Below are 19,043 nucleotides of genomic sequence, written 5' to 3' on the forward strand. Positions count from 1 at the left end.
GCGGGCGGCCGCGCAGCACAGGCCTGGGGTAGTCTTTGGTTGGGGGTCCACGAGGGGGTCACGTGGTCAGCCGGGAACGCGTTAAGGCTCTGGAACGCTACTTCCAGAGAGGCTAACTTTACCGTCTGATCCAAGTCCAGGGCCCCCTTTTCGAGTAGGCGCTGTCTCACGTAGTTGGAGCGGACTCCCACCACGTAGATGTCTCGGACGGCGAGTTCCATATGTTGAGTGACCGTAACGGCCTGGTAGTTGCAGCTGCATGCGAGGGCTTTGAGATCACGTAGGTAGTCTTCTAGCGATCCCCCGGGGCACTGGCGGCGAGTGGTGAGGATGTGTCGCGCGAAGACCTCGTTCACGGGTCGTACATAGAGGCGTTCGAGCATCGCGAGGGCTTCTGTGTAGGAGGAGGCCTTGTCGAGTTGAACAGAGATTCGATGGCTCACCAGTGCGTGGAGGAGGCTCAGCTTCTGTTCGTCGGTGACGGAAGGCGTGGAGGAGGCTGCGAGATAGGCTTTGAAGCAGCGGAGCCAGTGCAAAAAAATTTATTTCGCCTCCGCGGCCTGCAGATCGAGTTCCAGTCGGTCAGGTTTGAGGGCCAATTCCATAGTTGCGTTTAAGTTGATTAAATTGATGCGACCATCAATTCACTCGAGGCGGGAGTAGAAGGAAACTGTGGCTTTAATCAACTTAGAACAGTGCCTGCCTGCGACTGAGCCAATGCTGAGAACCACCTACAGGTCAACTGCTCTATATACCTCCCTTCAAGGGGAGGAGCCATGGGCGGAGCCCATACAGGCCCGAACATGTTCCCTTATGGATAATGCCATACAATGGCCCATAGGAGGAGGAGCCCACAAAGGCAACAGTATAGCACAGATACAAATACAATGGTGGATTATTGGCATAATAAATTCACCACACCCTGGCACCAGGAAGATAACATAAGTACTGAGTGGCAATCGGAAAGTTGGAAGGAGGTTGAAATCAATAGAATTCCTACAGTGAATAATGAGGCTATTTGGCCCATCAAGTCTGCACCAATCCTCTTAAAAGAGTGCTCAACAAGGCCCACTCCCCCATCCTATCAGCATAACCTCATCTAACCTGCACATCTTATGTTGTGACATTCCTTCCACTCTGAAGTCCTGGGGCGGTGTCGTTGCACACGCGACCGGGTTGAGACGAGGAGGTAGGAGACGAGGGTGGATACTGACATTTTTAAAGAAATGGTTGGCCCTCAACGGCGTCAGATGGAGGTGGGTTCGGCGACGAGTAGCAGAACGGGATGCACGTTTTTTGTCCAGACTGGCGGGGAATTTCGGGCACCTGTGGCGTCAACAGGGGAGGCAGGTGGCCCTCGTGTCTGGAGAGTTGACTCCATATCCAAATCAGAGGAGTCCGATATGGAGTCAGGCAGAACGGTGTGGCCACCATGTGCCACAGCAGGGGCGGAGATGTTGTAGGGATCCGACAGGGCCTGCGGGGCTGTCGGAGGAGCCGCCTGTGGGTGCGCTGCTGGACGCCTGGCTCTAAGGTGGTCCACATGGTGCTTCAGTTGTTGGCCCTCTATCTGCAGGCGATACGAGGTCGGCGCTGTCCACCACATAACAGTGCCCTTAACCCAGCGGTCACCCGGAGTGTAGTTCCAGACGGAAATCTCGTCCCCCAGGACAAAAACACAAACCGGATGTTCAGAAGGCGGAGCTGTGGTCTGAAGAGCCTATCGCACCTTTGCCCAAATGTCGGGCAACAGCATCCCCAATCTTGTCTGTAGGCATCGACCCATCAGAAGCTAGGGGATTTTCACAGTAATTTCATTGCAGTGTTAATATAAGCCTATTAACAAAGATTATTATATTACATAACACGCAGGCTGCAGATCCGCGTTGCTTATGTCCAATGGCCAGCTAGTTTGATGTAAAGGTCTTCTATTCGCAGAAGTGGATATTTGTCCAGGTGAGAAGCGGTATTCACGCTTAATTTATAATCCTCACAACTGCGGAGGAGCCATCTGGGGTGAGGACTGGAACAATGGCAAAAGGAATAAGCCGGATTATGTCCAGTGCTTCCAGATGATCCATCTCTGCATTAACTTTGTCTACGAAAGTGTACGGAATAGGGCGGGCCTGTCCCCATTAACCTCTATTAAAGCAATTGGGCTTGCTGGTGACTGAACATTACGGGGACCTTCGTCATTCTGGCAATGGAATATCTTCAAAGGTTTTCGAAGGAAAACCTACCACAGATACAGCCGCTCCAGTGTCGAGTTACATTTGCAACAGGTGACCATTTACCCGGATAGGAATCTGATGGGGCCTACTCGAGGCGCTGAGACGCAGTGTAAAAGGAGCTCTTCCTCCTCCTCTGGATCTTCTAAATGGTTGGCCAGGGTCCCGCCTCTGGGTGAACGCTGGCGAAGGCCTGATCGTTGGCGGTGATTCGCCCCGGTCTGTCAACGGGCCCCCTGGCAGGAGCAACCACAAGTAGGGAACCGAGACCCAACACTCGTGACGAGGGCAGGCGGTGGCCCCAGGAGAGATGGGGATGTAGCAACTGCATTTCAGGTACCTGCCGCCGATCCAACAAAAAGGAGCGGTCCACACACCCTGGTCCACACCCCAAGGCGTTCACCTCCATAGCTCGCAGTTCCCGGACTCCATGGGCCACACCTACTTTCATCTGGGCTATTTGAATGTTTTATTGAAGCATTTGTAATTTTCACAATTTGACATATTGACATTTCTAAAACAACCGCGCGGGTCGATGCACAAAATGCCCCCTAAAATAACAACACACAATAAACCACGTACCCCACTTCTCCCGCCCTATCCCCAATTACCTGGGAACTAAATTCCCTGTCCTAATTTAACATTACCATGCCTCCTATTTTCCTCCGCCCCCCCACCCTTTTTCCCTTTCCCCCCTTACTGCTGACGTTCAGTTTTTGTTAAAGAAATCGATGAACGACTGCCAACTCCGGGCGAATCCCTGTATTGATCCTCTTAAAGCAAACTTGAATTTCTCCAGACTGAGAAACTCTACCATATCGCTGACCCACACTCAAGATTTCGGGGGCTTGAGTCCCTCCATCTCAGCAAGATCCGTTTCCGGGCCACCAGGGAGGAGAAGGCCAGAATATCGGCCGCACTCCCACCCTTTGCCCCCAGATCTTCCGACATCCCAAATATTGCTAATTCTGGACTCGGAGTTAACCTACCTTCCAGGACTTCTGACATAACATCTGCAAATCCCTGCCAGAATTCCCTCAGTTTCGGACATGCCCAAAACATATGAGCATGGTTGGTCGGGCTACCCCCACACCGCCCACATCTGTCCTCCACCTCCTCGAAGAACCTACTCATCCGGGCTACCGTTATGTGGGCCCTGTGGACTACCTTGAACTGAATCAAGCTGAGTCTAGCACAGGACGAGGATGCATTTACCCTTTTCAAGGCTTTTTCCCACAGTTCAGTTTCCAGCTCCCCTCCCATCTCCTCTTCCAACTTCCTCTTCACCTCTCTGATAGGGGCCCCTTCCCACTCTAACAATTCCCTGTATATGTCCGAAACCTTCCCACCTCCAACCCCTGTTTTTGACAGCACTTTATCCTGTCGTCCCCTCAGGGGGAGGCGAGGAAAGCTTGGGACCTGTCTCCGAACAAAGTCCCGCACTTGAAGATGCAGAATCCCGTTCCATCCCGGCAGGTCAAACTCCTCCTCTAATGTCTCCAAGGTCGGGAAGCCGTCCTGGATGAATAGATCCCCAAACCTCTCAATCCCTGCCATACCTTAAAGCCCCCATCCAGCCCCCCCGGGACAAACCGGTGATTGTCACAGATCAGTGATGACACTGACACCCCCTCCAGTCTCATATGCTGCCTCCATTGCCCCCACACTCTCAGGGCTGCCACCACCACAGGACATGTGGAGTACCGAGCCGGCGAGAACGGCAGGGGCGCCGTCAGCAAAGCCTCCAGACTCATACCTTTGCAGGATGCTGCCTCCATCCGCTCCCAGACCGACCCCTCCCCCACTACCCACTTCCTGACCATCGATGTGTTGGCAGCCCAGTAATAGTTAATAAAGCTCGGGAGAGCCAATCCCCCTTACCCCGGGCCCGTTCCAGGAGTACCCTCTTTTCTCTCAGCGAGATAAACCTCGATATTGCCACATTAATACTTCTGAAAAAGCCTTTGGGACAAAAATCGGGAGACACTGAAAAAAGAAAAGCAGTCTCGGAAGGACAGTCATCTTCATCGTCTGAACCCTCCCCGCCAGCGTCAGTGGGAGCATGTCCCATCTACAAAAATCCCTTCTCATTTTATCCACTGCTTTGCCCAAATTTAACTTGTGAAGCTGCCCCCAATCCTTGGCCACTTGAATCCCCAGATACTTAAAACTCTTCCCAACCACTTTAACGGGTAGTTCCTGCAGCCTCCTTTCCTGCCCCCGTGCCTGAATCACGAACATCTCGCTTTTTCCCATGTTTAACTTAAAGCCTGAAAATCGCCCAAATTCTCCTAATACCTCCATGATTTAGGTCATCCCCCCCACCGGGTCCGTGATATAAAGCAGCAAATCGTCCGCATAGAGAGAGACCCTGTGCTCCCCCCCCCCCCCCCCCCCCCCTCTCACTATTCCCCTCCAGGTAATCACTGCTCTCAGAGCCATTGCTAAGGGTTCTATGGCATGGCAAACAGTAATCCCTGCCTTGTCCCCCGACAAAGACTAAAGTATTCTGACCGAACTCGGATAGTTCTTACATTTGCCACTGGGGCCTGGTACAGTAGCCGACTCCACAAATCCCTGCCCAAACCCAAACCTGCCCAAAGTATCCCATAGATACTTCCACTCCACTTGGTCAAAAGCCTTTTCCGCGTCCATGGCAACTACCACCTCAGCCTCACGCCCCTCCGCTGGCATCATAATTACATTTCTTTCAGAAGCTGTCTAATGTTGGACTTCGGGTGCCTGCCCTTTACAAATCCCATCTGATCCTCCCCAATTATCTCCGGGACACAATCCTCTATTCGAGTGGCCAGGATCTTTGCCAATAATTTGGCATCTACATTCAAGAGGGAGATTGGCCTGTACGATCCACAGCTCTCTGGATCCTTGTCCCGCTTCAGGATGAGAGAAATTGATGCCTGTGATAACGTTGGGGGGAGTACTCCCAGCTCCTTGGACTTGTTGAAAGCCTTAACCAGGAGCAGCCCCAGTAACCCAGAGACGTCTTATAAAATACCACTGGGAACCCATCAGGTCCCGTGGCTTTACCCGATTGCATCACCCCCAGTCCATCTATCACCTCCCCAAGTCCAATCGGGCCCCCCAGGGCCTCCACAAGCTCCTCATTTATCTTCGGGAACTCTAGCCGCCCCAGGAATTGATTCATGCCCTCCTCCCCATCCGGGGGTTCCGACTCTTATAGCTGGCTATAAAATTCCCGGAACACTTCATTCACCGCCCCTGGGTCCGTCACCGTCTTCCCCCTCAAATCCTTTATTTTCCCTATTTCTCTCGCCGCCTCGTGTTTCCTTAGCATTCTGCTAGCTTTCTCCCCATGTTCATATATTGCCCCTTTTACCCTCCTCAGCTGACCCGCCGCCTTTCCTGTGGAAAGGAGCCCAAACTCCATTTGAAGTCTCTGACGCTCCTTCAGGAGCTCCTCATTTGGAGACTCTGAGTATCTCCTGCCCACCTGTAAGATTTTTCCTACCAAACTGTCCAGCTCTGACCGCTCGGTTTTATACCTGTGGGCTCGAATCGAAATACATTCCCCTCTAATGACCGCTTTCAGTGTCTCCCAAACCACCCCAGCTGCAGTCTCTCCCTTGTCATTGATCTCTATGTACCCCCGAATGGCCTCTCTCACTCGCTCACAGATCTCCTCATCCTCTAACAAACCTGTATCTAGTCTCCACTGTGGGTGCTGAGACATTCCCGTGTCTGCCCGTAGGTCTATCCAGTGTGGTGCATGATCTGAGACCACAATTGCTGAGTACTCAGTGTCCTCAACCCCTGCTCGCAGTGTTTTATCTAGGACAAAGAAATCTATCCTGGAGTACGCCTTATGTACATGGGAGTAGAATGAATATTCCCTGCTCCTTGGTCTCTCAAATCTCCACGGAGCCACCCCTCCCATACGCTCCATGAACCCCCGCAGTTCGTTTGCCATTGCTGATAGCTTCCCCGACCTAGCACTCGACCGGTCCAGCCTCGGGTCCAGGACCGTATTATAGTCACCCCCCATGATCAGCCGGTGTGAGTCAAGGTCTGGGATCTTCCACAGCACCTTTCTGATAAACGTGACATCATCCCAGTTTGGGGCATATATATTCACCAGCACCACTGCCATTCCCTCTAGCTTCCCACTAACCATAATAAATCTGCCTCCCAGGTCTACCTCCCCACCTCGAATGTCACTCTTTTATTAATCAGGATAGCCACCCTCCTTGTTTTAAAGTTCAGTCCTGAGTGAAACACTTGCCCAACCCATCCCTTCTTTAATCTAATTCGGTCTCCCAGCTTCAAATGTGTCTCCTGTAACATAGCCATGTCCGCTTTTAACTGTCTCAGGTGTGCGAACACACGAGCTCTCTTAACCGGCCCGTTATGTCCACGAACATTCCATGTAACCAGTCTGGTCGCGGGGGCTTTTGCCCCCCTCCCCTGTCGGTCAACCATGACCTGTCCTAGCACGTGTTCCACACCTCACTTGATCCCCCCCTCGGCGGTGACTGCCATCTGATCTCCATCTCCAGTCTCCTAACTGTCCCTTACCCGTCAGCAGTACCCCACTCCTGCCCCCCCCTCCCACCCAATTCGTCTTTCCTCAGCTCTCCCCCCACTTTGCTCCCGTGACCCAGCTATCCAGCTAGCTCAGCATCTCCCACCCTCTGGATTCAAAAAGCCTGCCGACTGCCAGATTCTATCACGCCGAGCAATAAAACAAGCACTCAACACAGTAACAACTATCCCAAAAAACAAACATACCCTCCCCCAACGCGCAGGCAAAGAGGCAAACCCCTCCCCCTTCAACCAATTCTTATCAGTCCTATCAACGTCAAACAGAATCCAATACAAAGGAAGAAGCTTCAAACAGCTCAAGTGAAATTATGCATGCAAGAATCAACCATCATTCTTGTGGAAACTAAAACAGCCCATTGCATCTTAAAAGTTCTTCCCTCTGTGATATTATACATAAAGCAGTAAATCAAAATCAAATTACACAAGAAGAGAGGAAAGAGAAAAAAAAAGTATGAGAACACCTAAACCCTCTTCTTCCCGAACATCGCAACTCAACTCACAGAATTAAAAGACAGAAATTTTAAACAAGACATAGCAAAACACAGAACCATTTTTCTCACCTCCCCGCCATCCTGTCTCCCAAACTCAGACCCCCACAGTTTGAGTTTAAAAGTCGTTACACCAGATTGCCAGGATCTACCCCTCCCCTTTGACCGATCCTTATCAGTCCCATCACTTTCAAAGAGAATCAAACACAATAGAAGAAGCTCCAAGCAGCTGAATAAAAATTATGCATGCAAGAATCAACCATCTAAATCAAAATCAAATTACACAAGACGAGAGAAAAGAAAAGAGAGAAAAACATTTTTAAAAAATAATAAAACACCCAAACCCTTTTCTTCCCGAACATCGCAACTTCACTCACAGAATTAAAATTTAAACAAGACAAAGCAGAACACAGAACCATGTTTCTCTCCTCCCCGCCACTCCATCCCGTCCCTCAAACTCAGCCCACCACAGTTAGAATTTAAGCGTCCTTAATTTAAGAGTCCTAAGCCAGATTATTGTCTTTCATGAAAGTAACCACCTCTTCCGAAGAATTTAAGTACAGCTCCCGGTTCTTGTAAATCACCCAAAGACGCGCCGGGTATAACAGTCCAAATTTAATGTCTTTCTCAAACAGGGCCACCTTAACTTTGTTGAAACTTGCTCTTCTCTTTGCGAGTTCTGGTCCCCAGTCTTGATACACCCGGATCTCTAATTCTTCCCACATGTACCGTTTCGTCTGCCTGGCCCACTTCATGATACGCTCATTGTCAAGGAATCAATGTAGCCTCACCACCATAGCCCTCGGGGGCTCACGACCCAGGGGATTATGTACGAGCACCCTATGCGCCCGGTCCACCTCCAGCGGCTTGTCAAACACATCGGCCCCGACCATCTCCTGCAACATCTTCCCCACATACGCTCCCGCATCTGATCCCTCCTTCCCCTCTGGCAGCCCGACGATTCGGATATTTTGCCTGCGAAACCGGTTCTCCAAGTCCTCCACTTTATCAAGCTATCGTTTCTGTCTGTCCTGTAGTATGCTAATTTCCAAAGCTATTGCAGTGGACTCCTCCTCTCGTTCAGTCGCCAGCTCCTGCAGCTTTAGAATCTCCTGTCCCTGGGTCGTCATTTTCTCCTCCACCCGGTCAACCACCTCCTTAATCGAGGCTGTCATCTGGGTTACATCTTCTGTACACTCCTTGCGATGCCGGGCGAACTTCTCATCCAGGTACTCGACCCATTGCTCCATCGACCAGTGAGCTGGCGTGGACACACTTTGTCTCGTTACCATTGAGCTCGATGACCTCTGATTCTTGCTTTCACTCAACTTTTGGTTTCTCCTTTTTCAACTCTTATTTGGACACGATTCCATAAATTGAGGGTCAACACCTTTTCCTCTCCCTTCGATCAACGTATGTTGACAAATTTTCTGAAAAATCTGGCTTAAACACCATTAAAAAAAACACTAAGGGCGAGGGCTGCTGAATGTGCGACCGTTTACTCCATGGCCGCCACCGGAAGTCCCATCTGGGCTATTTGGATGGACTGTGAAAACATCAGAGTAGATTCCACCAGCAGTTGCCACTGCGTCTCTACGTTGTTGATACCCCACACCAACCGGTCTCTCAGAGTCTCTGATAAGGCCTCTCCAAATGACCAGAGTTCAGCCATTCGGCACAAACAGGTCATGAACAAGGCTACCTACTCCCCTGGATTGCAGACGGCGTTATTAAGTCAATACCGCATTATTACCGAAGGCGGTGGGTTAAAAACCATGGACCATTTCGATCAGCTGTTTGAAAGTGCAGGAGTCGGGGGTGGCGGGAAAACCAAGTCTTGGATCAAACCATAAACCTCTGTCACCACTGCGATGAGGAACCCCACCACTTGCCGCTCAGTCACAGCAATGGCACTGGCTCAAAAGAAGAAGTGAATGCGCTCAGCGTAGTCGACCCAACTCTCCCGATAAAGGTTTAATGCAACAGAACAAGAGCACAGAGCAGTTACTCTACAACAGGGGGTCACTCACAGGTCATGACCCTCCGGTTTTATACAGGATGTAGAAGGGGGTGCCCCACCCCTCAGTAGGGGAGTGTGTATTCCCCACAGTCCTTTGGAAATATCAATCCCCCAGACTCATAAGTGTCCCATGACCAGCTTAAGGATTCATTTGTGTCCCATGACCTGCTTAACCCCAGGTTATAACAACTATCTTGCATACTAGGTTGTGTTGATTGATGAGAAAAGGTTTGTTTTGAAAACATTTTTCTGTATCTATGAAAATTCTTCTCCTGCATAAATGGCAGTGGCACATAAACCGTTCCCAAGTACACAAAATGGTTTATTGAACTAATGTTCGAGCACACAGTAACATTGAATATCAAATCAATCTCCCACCTTTGTACTTACCATCATTGCAATGAGTGCACATATATAGCTCTGTTTCATGATAAAACGGAAAATGGTGATGAGGCTGTTGAGCCTGCTGTTAACTGCCTCCTCTGGGATTTTGTCTTCTTCAGTTTTGTCTGGCAATAATAGATGGAAATATTTACATCTAATCATTTATACCTAAATTCATCCTAAATCCGGTTCATACAAAACAAAACAAAAAAGTCACATTAGTTTTAAATTACATAGCCAATGTCAAATAAGTTCCTGTGCAGAAATTAGAAATGAGGAGAACAGTGGAAAACGCAAGAGCACAGTGGATTTTTAAAATAGTTTCACTAGATGTGGGCATCGCTGGCTAGGTTGCATTTATTGCCCATTCCTAATTGACCCTGAGAGTGGTGGAGAGCTGTCTTCCTGAACCATTGTTGTCCATGTGCTGTAGGTACACCCATACTATTGTTAGAAGGGAGTTCCAGGATTTTGCTCCAGTGACAGTGAAGGAACAGCGATATATTTCCAAATCAGGGTGGGGAGTGACTTGGAGGGGAAACTCCAGGTGATGGGGTTCCCAGGTATCTGCTGCTCTTGTCCTTCTAGATGGTAGCAGTCATGGGTTTGGAAGGTGCTGCCTAAGGAACCTTGGAGAGTTACTACAGTGCATCTTGTAGATGGTACACAAGGCTGCTACTGTTCATCTGTGATGGAGGGTTTGAATGTAACTTGTCACTTGTCAGGCGAAGCCTGGATATTGTCTAGGTCTTGCTGCATTTGGACATGAACTGCTTCATTATCTGAGGAGTTGCGAATGGATTGGATTGGATTTGTTTATTGTCACATGTACCGAGGTACAATGAAAAGTATTGTTCTGCGTACCGTTCAGACAGATCATTCCGTACATGAAAAGAAAATACAAGGGCAAACATAAAATACACAATTTAAATACATAGACACAGGCATCGGGTGAAGCATACAGGAGTGTACTACTCAGTTGAGAAGATGTGTGAAGAGATCAGATTAGTTCATAAGAGGGTCATTCAGGAGTCTGGTGACAGCAGGGAAGAAGCTGTTTTTGAATCTGTCCGTGCGTGTTCTCAGGCATTTGTATCTCCTGCCGTTAGAAGAAGTTGAAAGAGTGAATAAGCTGGGTGGGAGGGGTCTTTGATTATGTTGCCTGCTTTCCCAAATCAATGGATTGGAGGCAGGTTTGTGTGATGGACTGGGCGGTGTTCACGACTCTCTGTAGTTTCTTACGGTCTAAGGCTGAGCAGTTGCCATACCAGGCTTTGATGCAGCCAGATAGGATGCTTTCTATGGTGCATCTGTAAAAGTTGCTAAGAACCAATGTTGCCAAATTTCCTTAGTTTCCTGAGAAAGTATAGGCGCTGTTGTGCTTTCATGGCCGTAGAGTCGACATGGGTGGACCAGGACAGGTTGTTGGAGATGTGTACACCTAGGCATTTGAAGCTGTCAACCATCTCCACCTTGGCCCCACTGATGCAGACAAGGGTGTGTATGATACCTTGCTTGCTGAAGTCAATGACCAGCTCTTTAATTTTGCTGACATTGAGGGAAAGCTTGTTGTCGTTACACCACTCCACTCCACTAGGTTCTCTATTTCCCTCCTGTATAATGATTCATCGTTGTTCGAGGTCTGACCGACTACGGTCCGGTCATCAGCAAACCTGTAGATGGAGTTGGAGTCAAAATGGTGCTGAATATTGTACAGTCATCTGCGAACATCCTCACTTCTGGCCTTATGATGGAAGAGAGGGCATTGATTATGCAGCTGAAGATGTTTGGGCCCAGGACACTATCCTGAGGAACTCCTGTCATGATGTCCTGGAGTTGAGATGATTGACCTCCAACCACCACAACTAGCGTCCTTTGTACCAGATATGACTCCAACCAGCAGAGAGTTTTCCTCCTGATTCCCATTGACTTCAGTTTAGCTAGGGTTCCTTGATGCCATACTTGTCAAATGCTACCTTGATGTCAAGGGCAGTCACTCTCACCTCAACTCAGGATTTTGATCCAGCGACAGTGAAGGAACGGCAATATAGTTCCAACTCAGAATAGTGAGTGACCTCCAAGCGTTGGTAATCCAGAGAACCAAGATAATGCTCTGGGACCGGGTTCAAATCCCGCCATGACAGATGGTCAAATTTGAATTCAATAAAATCTGGAATTAAAAGTCTAATGGTAACTCTGAAATCATTGTTGATTGTCGTAAAAACCCATCTGGGAAGGAAATATATCATCCTTACCTGGTCTGGCCTACATGTGACTCCAGATCCACAGTGGTCGACTCAGGGATGGGCAATAAATTCTGGCCCAGCCAGCAACACTCACATCCCATGAATGAATTTAAAAAACTTACCAGGGGATTCATCAGCCATTTCCCACTTATATTGTGGTGTGGAGTACATCTCTAGTGTAGCTGGACCATTTTCAGCTTGCAATGTAGAGTTCATATTATGATAGTCTACAGGGTTTCCATTTACTGTCACCAGGAAGGCCTGTAAAATAATCAAAACATCAACTGTTTTAAAAAAAATCTTACAGTCACGTGCTATGACTTTTTAATTATGAAGAAGTACCTGTCCACAATTACTGGATTATCTATTGAAGAACAATTGCTATGTTTATTGATTAGAGAGGAAATAATTTTATGTTTTGAAACAATGGATAGATTGAAAAAAGTTATTCCATGTAAATCAGTTAAATTAGCTTTCATGATGCGTCAGTTTTGTAAAACTTACAAAATTTAGTAACTGAATTGATTTTTCTGTAGAAGACCATTAAGCTGTTGGTTAGAGCTTTTATATTAGTAAGAATATATTTTGTCCAATAAGCAATTCTTTATGTCATCATGGCAAAACACAAAGGGCATGATCCACCTGAACCGTGACAAAGAACTCCCGCCAGTGGGAAAGCCAGAGTGATACCCACTGGTGTTAGGCGTGACCACAACATGCCTCCATGGCACTTGGAATTTGTTTCTGCAGAATTGGCTTTCCCATGCCATTCCATGGCACTCTGGATCCGCATTGCAACTGAGAGGTGCAGGACCTAATCTCTCTGACAGGTCCCGCACCTATCAATTGGGGGAATGAGGGAGCTCAACAATTGGCGCCAATGTGCCGAGGGTGGTCCTTCATGGGAGGTGGGGACCGGTGGGCCTGTGCTGGCCTGGATGAGCTCAGTTTGGCAGTTCTTCTGAGGGTGGGGCTTGTTTGGTTGCTCTCCCCATTTGCAACCTTTAAACCTGTTAAATAGTCAGTCAGCAGTGGGCAGCACAGTAGCACAATGGATAGCATTGTGGCTTCACAGCGCCAGAGTCCCAGGTTCAATTCCCCGCTGGGTCACTGTCTGTGCGGAGTCTGCATGTTCTCCCCGTGCCTGCGTGGGTTTTCTCCGGGTGCTCCGGTTTCCTCCCACAGTCTAAAGATGTGCAGGTTAGGTGGTTTGGCCATGCTAAATTGCCCTTAGTATCCAAAACGTTTAGGAGGGGTTATTGGGCTATGGGTATAGGGTGGTACTGAGGGCTTAAGTGGGTCGGTGCAGACTCGATGGGCCGAATGGCCTCCTTCTGCACTGTATGTTCTATGTAATCTATGTAAAAAATGAAATTTTCTTAGAATAAAATTAAAGTGTTCTCATCTGAACCCCTAAACCCTTTAAACATCTGCCAGGATGCCAAGTTTAAAGGCCTGTGAGATGAGGTAAATGTTATCCCTTTAAAGTGGTGGAAATTTTTGAAGTGGTTTTCACACAGTCAATTTTATTACCCTTTTAAGTACAGCAGTCCACGTGTATAGCTAGAAGGCTGAAAGCTTTGAACTGGTTTGTCTACATTCAATTTCACATGCAATTGCTTGGTGAAGGGTTTTTCATTGACAGGCAGAGGCAGTTTCAAAGGGGAGAATCAGATTGTTTATTTTTATAGCTCTGAAGGTATCCATTATCATGGGAGCACGTGTTTGCCCAACCACAGTTTTATTATGAGTCTGCCTCTTTGTTTTCAAGTACTTCCCAGAAAGTACAGGTGTGAAACTGAATGTAAAGAATCCAGATCAAAGCTTTCAGGGATGTGTATTCCTGAGATACTGAGTGACTGTTTTAATGGTCTAGTGGTGAAAATGAGAACACTTTCACTTTGTTATGAGAAAACTTTAATTTTTACATGCTGACTGTTTAATGGTTTAAAGGCTGCAGATGGAGGGAGTAGCCAATTGAGCCCCATAGCAGGGATGACCCCCAACCTGAGCCCCTCCAGCCACTGCTGAGAACATCGCTGCTGTCTTTGAAAATAGTGTCATCGGCCCTTTTAGTGTCATAGGCCCTAGTAGGGGCTGGTTTAGCACACTGGGCTAAATCGCTGGCTTGGAAAACAGACCAAGGCAGGCCAGCAGCACGGTTCAATTCCTGTAACAGCCTCCCCAAACAGGCGCTGGAATGTGGTGACTAGGGGCTTTTCACAGTAACTTAATTTGAAGCCTACTTGTGACAATAAGCGATTTTCATTTCATTTTTTCATTTTATCTCCATCTAAAAGGGTACACTGGTCCTTGATATTTGACCCATTTTGATTGTGCGGATAGGGCTGGGTGGATGAGGGGGTGGGCATGGATGGGGTGCTCTTTCGCAGGGATCTGTACAGACTTGGTGGGCTGAGTGGTCTCCTTATGCACTAGGGGGATTCCATGATTCTATCTGACAACATTCTCACTCAGAGACAAGATTGCTATTATTGTTCCTACAAGAACACAACCTGGCTTATAAATATAAAAAATAATGGCAATCTAAACATTTTAAAGCAACGTGTAACTTTTGACAATTCTTTCCAATACTTATTAGTTAAATATATTAGTGATATAAGACAAACAACATTTTTTGACTGCTGGATTTGCTTTACGAGGTACAGGTTATCTTTTATTTTGCAGAGGTGGCTTACTGTGTATACCATTCTTTTTGAATGCTTCTCAGCAAGGTTTGTGGAAAGAATTTAGAAATTGTAAGTTCTGCCTTGCTCTCTTAGTAACATAAAGAACAGAACACTCTTGTGACTGTTTAAATAATTTGTATGGAAACACTGAACAATGTTGATTTCTAGATAAAATAACTATCAAAAGCCACGTAGACACAAATGTTCAAAATATCTAGCCTATCATTACAGTTCTAATGCACACATAAACACAATTCCATGTGTATACTAACATCAGAGGAGTTGGTGTCATCCTGGGTAATGGTAAGGAGCTGAAAGAGGCAAAGAAAGAAGAAAATGTTATAATCAACTTGCAACACGTCCATGCATCTATCATATATTAATCCGTACTTATTATAAAAAACACTACAATATATAAAGTCAAAACATGGTCACATGTATGTATCACATTATCTATCTCTACAGATGCTATCTGCATCCAGAGTGCAGCTTCACCCACTGGCAGTGCACATTAGGAGTTCAGAACTTGCCAAGCCTACTGAAATATATCGGGTGGAATTTTGGGGTTGAAATTGGGCTTGGCCACTGGTAAAGGAAATCCAGCAGGTGTAAATTGGGCTATTGATCCACTCGAGACAGTTTTGTGCTACTGCAAGGAAAATAAAGGCAGTTTTAAGGGATTTATATTTGTATTGGTAAACATTTGAAATAAAGGGCGGGATTCTCTGATCCTGAGGCTAAGTGTTGAAGCCGTTGGAAACGCTGTCGCGTTTCTCAACGGCGTCAACACAGCCCCAGGATCAGCAATTCTGGCCCCTACAGGGGGCCGGCAGGGCGCGTGGAATGGCCGCCGGGGGATGCGTGGATGAGCAGTGGGTCCGGCGCGAAACCGCGCATGCTCAGTCCCACCAGCGCGATTTCCACGCATGCGCGATGTCTCCCTTGTCCGTGCCGGACCCGACCCAACATGGCGCAGGGATACAGGTGCCGGCGCAGAAGAAAGGCGGCCAGGAGACAGAGAGGCCGGCCCGCCGATTGGTGGGTCCCGATCGCGGTCCAGGCTACATCGGAGCCCCCCCCGGGGTCAGACCCTACCCCCCCCCCCCCCCACAGGCCGCCCCCGGACCCTTCAACGGCGAGGTTCTGCCGGCTTAGAGCATGTTAGAACGGTGACGGCGGGACGGGACTCGGATTTTTTTTTTAAAATCGGCCGCTCAATCTGGGCCGAAGAATCGCGGGGGGGGGGGCGCTCCACCGCACCGACCACGCCGGCCCCAATGGCGCTGATTCTCCGCTCTGTGGAGAATCGCGTCCCGGTATTGGGGCGGCGTGGCGTGATTTGAGCGGCCCCCCCGGCGATTCTCCGACCAGGCGCAGGGTCGGAGAATCCCGCCCAAGGAATTTTTTTTCATGGGTTTCATTTAATGTTTTATGACTGGAAGAGTAAAACCTAGAGTTAGATTCATGCTGGACAAAGGTGTTTACATGAATAGGGGTTGGTTTCAATTCCAACTATCTTTGTATTGTGCTTAGAGAGGGTTATGGCATTAAGAGTTAATAGCAATAGCAGTATTTGCTTATAAACTGGGGGTCTTTTAAGTTAGGAGTGCTTTTAAGTTTTAGTTTTGAGCTGAATTTGTTTGCAGTTGTAGAAGGACGTGAGAGAGTGAACATATTTCAACTCTGCCAGAAGAAACACTGAAAAGGACAAGGGGTCTGCAAAGAGTCAGGCTTCCCAAAGAACCAGATATAGTCCAGGTAACCAGGGAACTGGGACACAAATAATGTCTGAAGAAGACTGAAGCTAAGAGAACAGAGACCAAGGTATTGTTCAGGGGAATTCAAGGGGAAAAGTAAGCAAAATGTTTTGAAATAAAGAGACATTGGCAGTAACCAGATTTAAAGTGTGAAAGCACATTTCAGAGGTAAATCAAAAGCTGTATGCCATCCTAATAGAGTCTGAGAATCGATAGGTAAAGGACAATAAAGACATACAAATTCTATCGCGGAAGTGGTAAAACCTGGATACTGGATTCATTGTTACTAGTGGCGCTTTGTTTAAAAGAGTAATTTGAAAACCTGGACTGGATTTTGTAATGCAAACTGCTAATGGGGAGCATTATTGTAAAAGAAGATTTTAAAGTATGTTTTTTGGGAGTGGAGTTTGGAAACTCTCATGTGACAATCATCGGGGGGGGGATTCTGAGGAGGAATCCATAGACATTCACCCATTTGCCATCTTGTGTGGTTAAATGGACATCATGTTACTGACACTGTTGCAGCTTAAGATATACCTTGTAATATGTTTTCATCTTAAAATCTGTATGTATTTGTTAAGCTAAGGAGAGAGTAAATAAATATTGTATCATAATCCAACCTTTTCATGTTTAATATTTTTTTCATTGTTGTTAAAACTATTTATCAGTCCTGTGACTCTTTTCCTCCATGCTGTATAAATAAACCCATCAGTTATGGTCTTTTGACACTGCTCGTATGCCGATTTCACCCCATATATATCTGGAGCCATATTTCTGATATGTACTACAGTTGGGCAAAGCTCTGTACTACAAGCATGGTATATATTTTAGATATATATCTATGTAGATCCATCTATGTATGGTATATTTTAGTTCGCAAGGGTATTAGGGATTACAGACCCAAGGTGATAGATGAAGTTAAGATGCAGATCTTAAAAGATACTGGGCTGGATTCTCCGGTCCCCCAGCAACGTGTTTCTCGACGCCGTTCACTGGTGGTGGGATTTTAACTTCCTGCTGCTTTGCAATGGGATTTCCCATTGTAACCACCCCACTCCGCCCGGAAACCCACAGGTGGGTGTGCTCTGCCAGCAGGGAAAGAGAATCTCGACGACCGGAGAATTCCGGCCACTGGATCTAATTGAATAGCATTAATTGTCTCAAGGGTCTGAATGGCCTATATTTATTCCTATATTTACTACTTTGTTCCAAAAACAAAAGAACAGCCCCTGGTAATATAGAGTAGTAATCCACACCAAGCAAAAATTATAGTTTGATTCATTTTAAACTAATTCTCATTATTTACTTCTCAGGGTATATTTTTACAAATCAGTTCCATCATCTACAAGACCCATAGGATCTTTCATCTGCTAAAACAGTAAAACATTCTGCAATATTGATATTGCACATTTTTTGTTTAATTAGTTAATGGATGTGACAATTAAACATTTCTTCTATAACAGAATTCTTACCCCCAATTTTCAGCCAAGCTACTTTGTGGCAAAAGGTTAGTTGCACAGTAATTAAGATTTGAGGTAATTTGGAGAGGTTGCTCAATGTTGTTCTTTGCATCCTATTTCTTTCTGTTCTGAGAATTGTTGGGAGTCAGAGTGGGGAGATGAAACTAAAGCAGATGAAAGCCATGGAAAAGGGAAAAGAGAAAGCAAGGATAAATAGGCCCAGAGAGAGTAGAAAAAATGTTGCCAAACACAAGACTCAACAGAGAAATATTTCAGAAATAATCAGACAAATCTGATTGCTCTGTAAAGAAGCTATTTTACACTTACAAGTTGCATATGAGGATCACCTGCCTAATATCAACATGACTATGCTATATTACATTTGACAGTACTCTGTGATGAATGAAAAGCCCTTTTAAATGACTTGCCCAATGGGAGCAGCTTTCTGTGGGACAAGAAAGAAAGATGGTGCATTGTTTTTATTAACCTAATCACAGGCTTTCCCATTTGCTCTTTCCTCACTCGCACATTGTACCCTCGCCCCAAACCATATATCTTTACCCTGGCTCTGTACTTAAATCTCTAAATTATTCCTGTTCTGATGAATCAATGGGCAGTGTAATAACCCTCATGAGACCCATGGGGACGACTCAATTGATCTCCCCATGGGACTCGTGGAATACGAGTTCCACTATTACCATGTTAGATCAATAGGTTCCAGAAATAATAATTCAGTTTTTAAAGAATCTTTCAGAAGGACATTACAACAGTCTACCCTTTTGCACATTTTCAAGTTATTTTGTAAAATGCATATAATGATCTTTTCTAGGTTAACATCAGGGTTTCTTTGAATAAAAAAAAATATACCTCGGAACTCTAGGACAGCTTCAACAGCAAATACAACCCAATGGCAAAGTCAAACACCATCACAAAACTAATGAATGTTGGCATTTGCATGTTCAAAAACAACCTGTACTTGGTAATTAAAAGATTACCATTAATTTCCGGCCCTGTCCTTTCCTTACATCAGTTATGAACTACATAAATCAGTTCAAGCAAGTTCCACTGAGGAGTGGAGTCCTAGCAGTTGGTGCTCATGAAATTAGCACTTAAAAGGTGGCCTGGATTGGGACCGGCATGATTGCTAGTCCCGGCTGGGATCTATCAACTGTATGCCTCATGGTGGCCT

At 46.7% G+C, this 19,043-nt stretch overlaps 1 protein-coding gene across 5 annotated transcripts in view; it reads right to left on the reverse strand.

The window, feature by feature from the left end:
* The window catches only part of LOC140385819 (piezo-type mechanosensitive ion channel component 2-like), a 1,561,269-nt gene that overhangs the window by 501,769 nt on the left and 1,040,457 nt on the right, over window positions 1-19,043 (reverse strand). For all 5 annotated transcript variants that reach the window (XM_072468377.1, XM_072468380.1, XM_072468378.1 and 2 more), the window contains exons 10-12: window positions 14,910-14,948; window positions 12,070-12,208; window positions 9,708-9,826 (exon numbers count right to left, since the gene is read on the reverse strand). In XM_072468377.1, the coding sequence (XP_072324478.1) occupies window positions 9,708-9,826; window positions 12,070-12,208; window positions 14,910-14,948 (297 nt within the window). The remainder of the gene's footprint in view (window positions 1-9,707; window positions 9,827-12,069; window positions 12,209-14,909; window positions 14,949-19,043) is intronic.

The sequence above is a fragment of the Scyliorhinus torazame genome, chromosome 11, assembly GCF_047496885.1.
Source record: "Scyliorhinus torazame isolate Kashiwa2021f chromosome 11, sScyTor2.1, whole genome shotgun sequence".
NCBI lineage: Eukaryota > Metazoa > Chordata > Chondrichthyes > Carcharhiniformes > Scyliorhinidae > Scyliorhinus > Scyliorhinus torazame.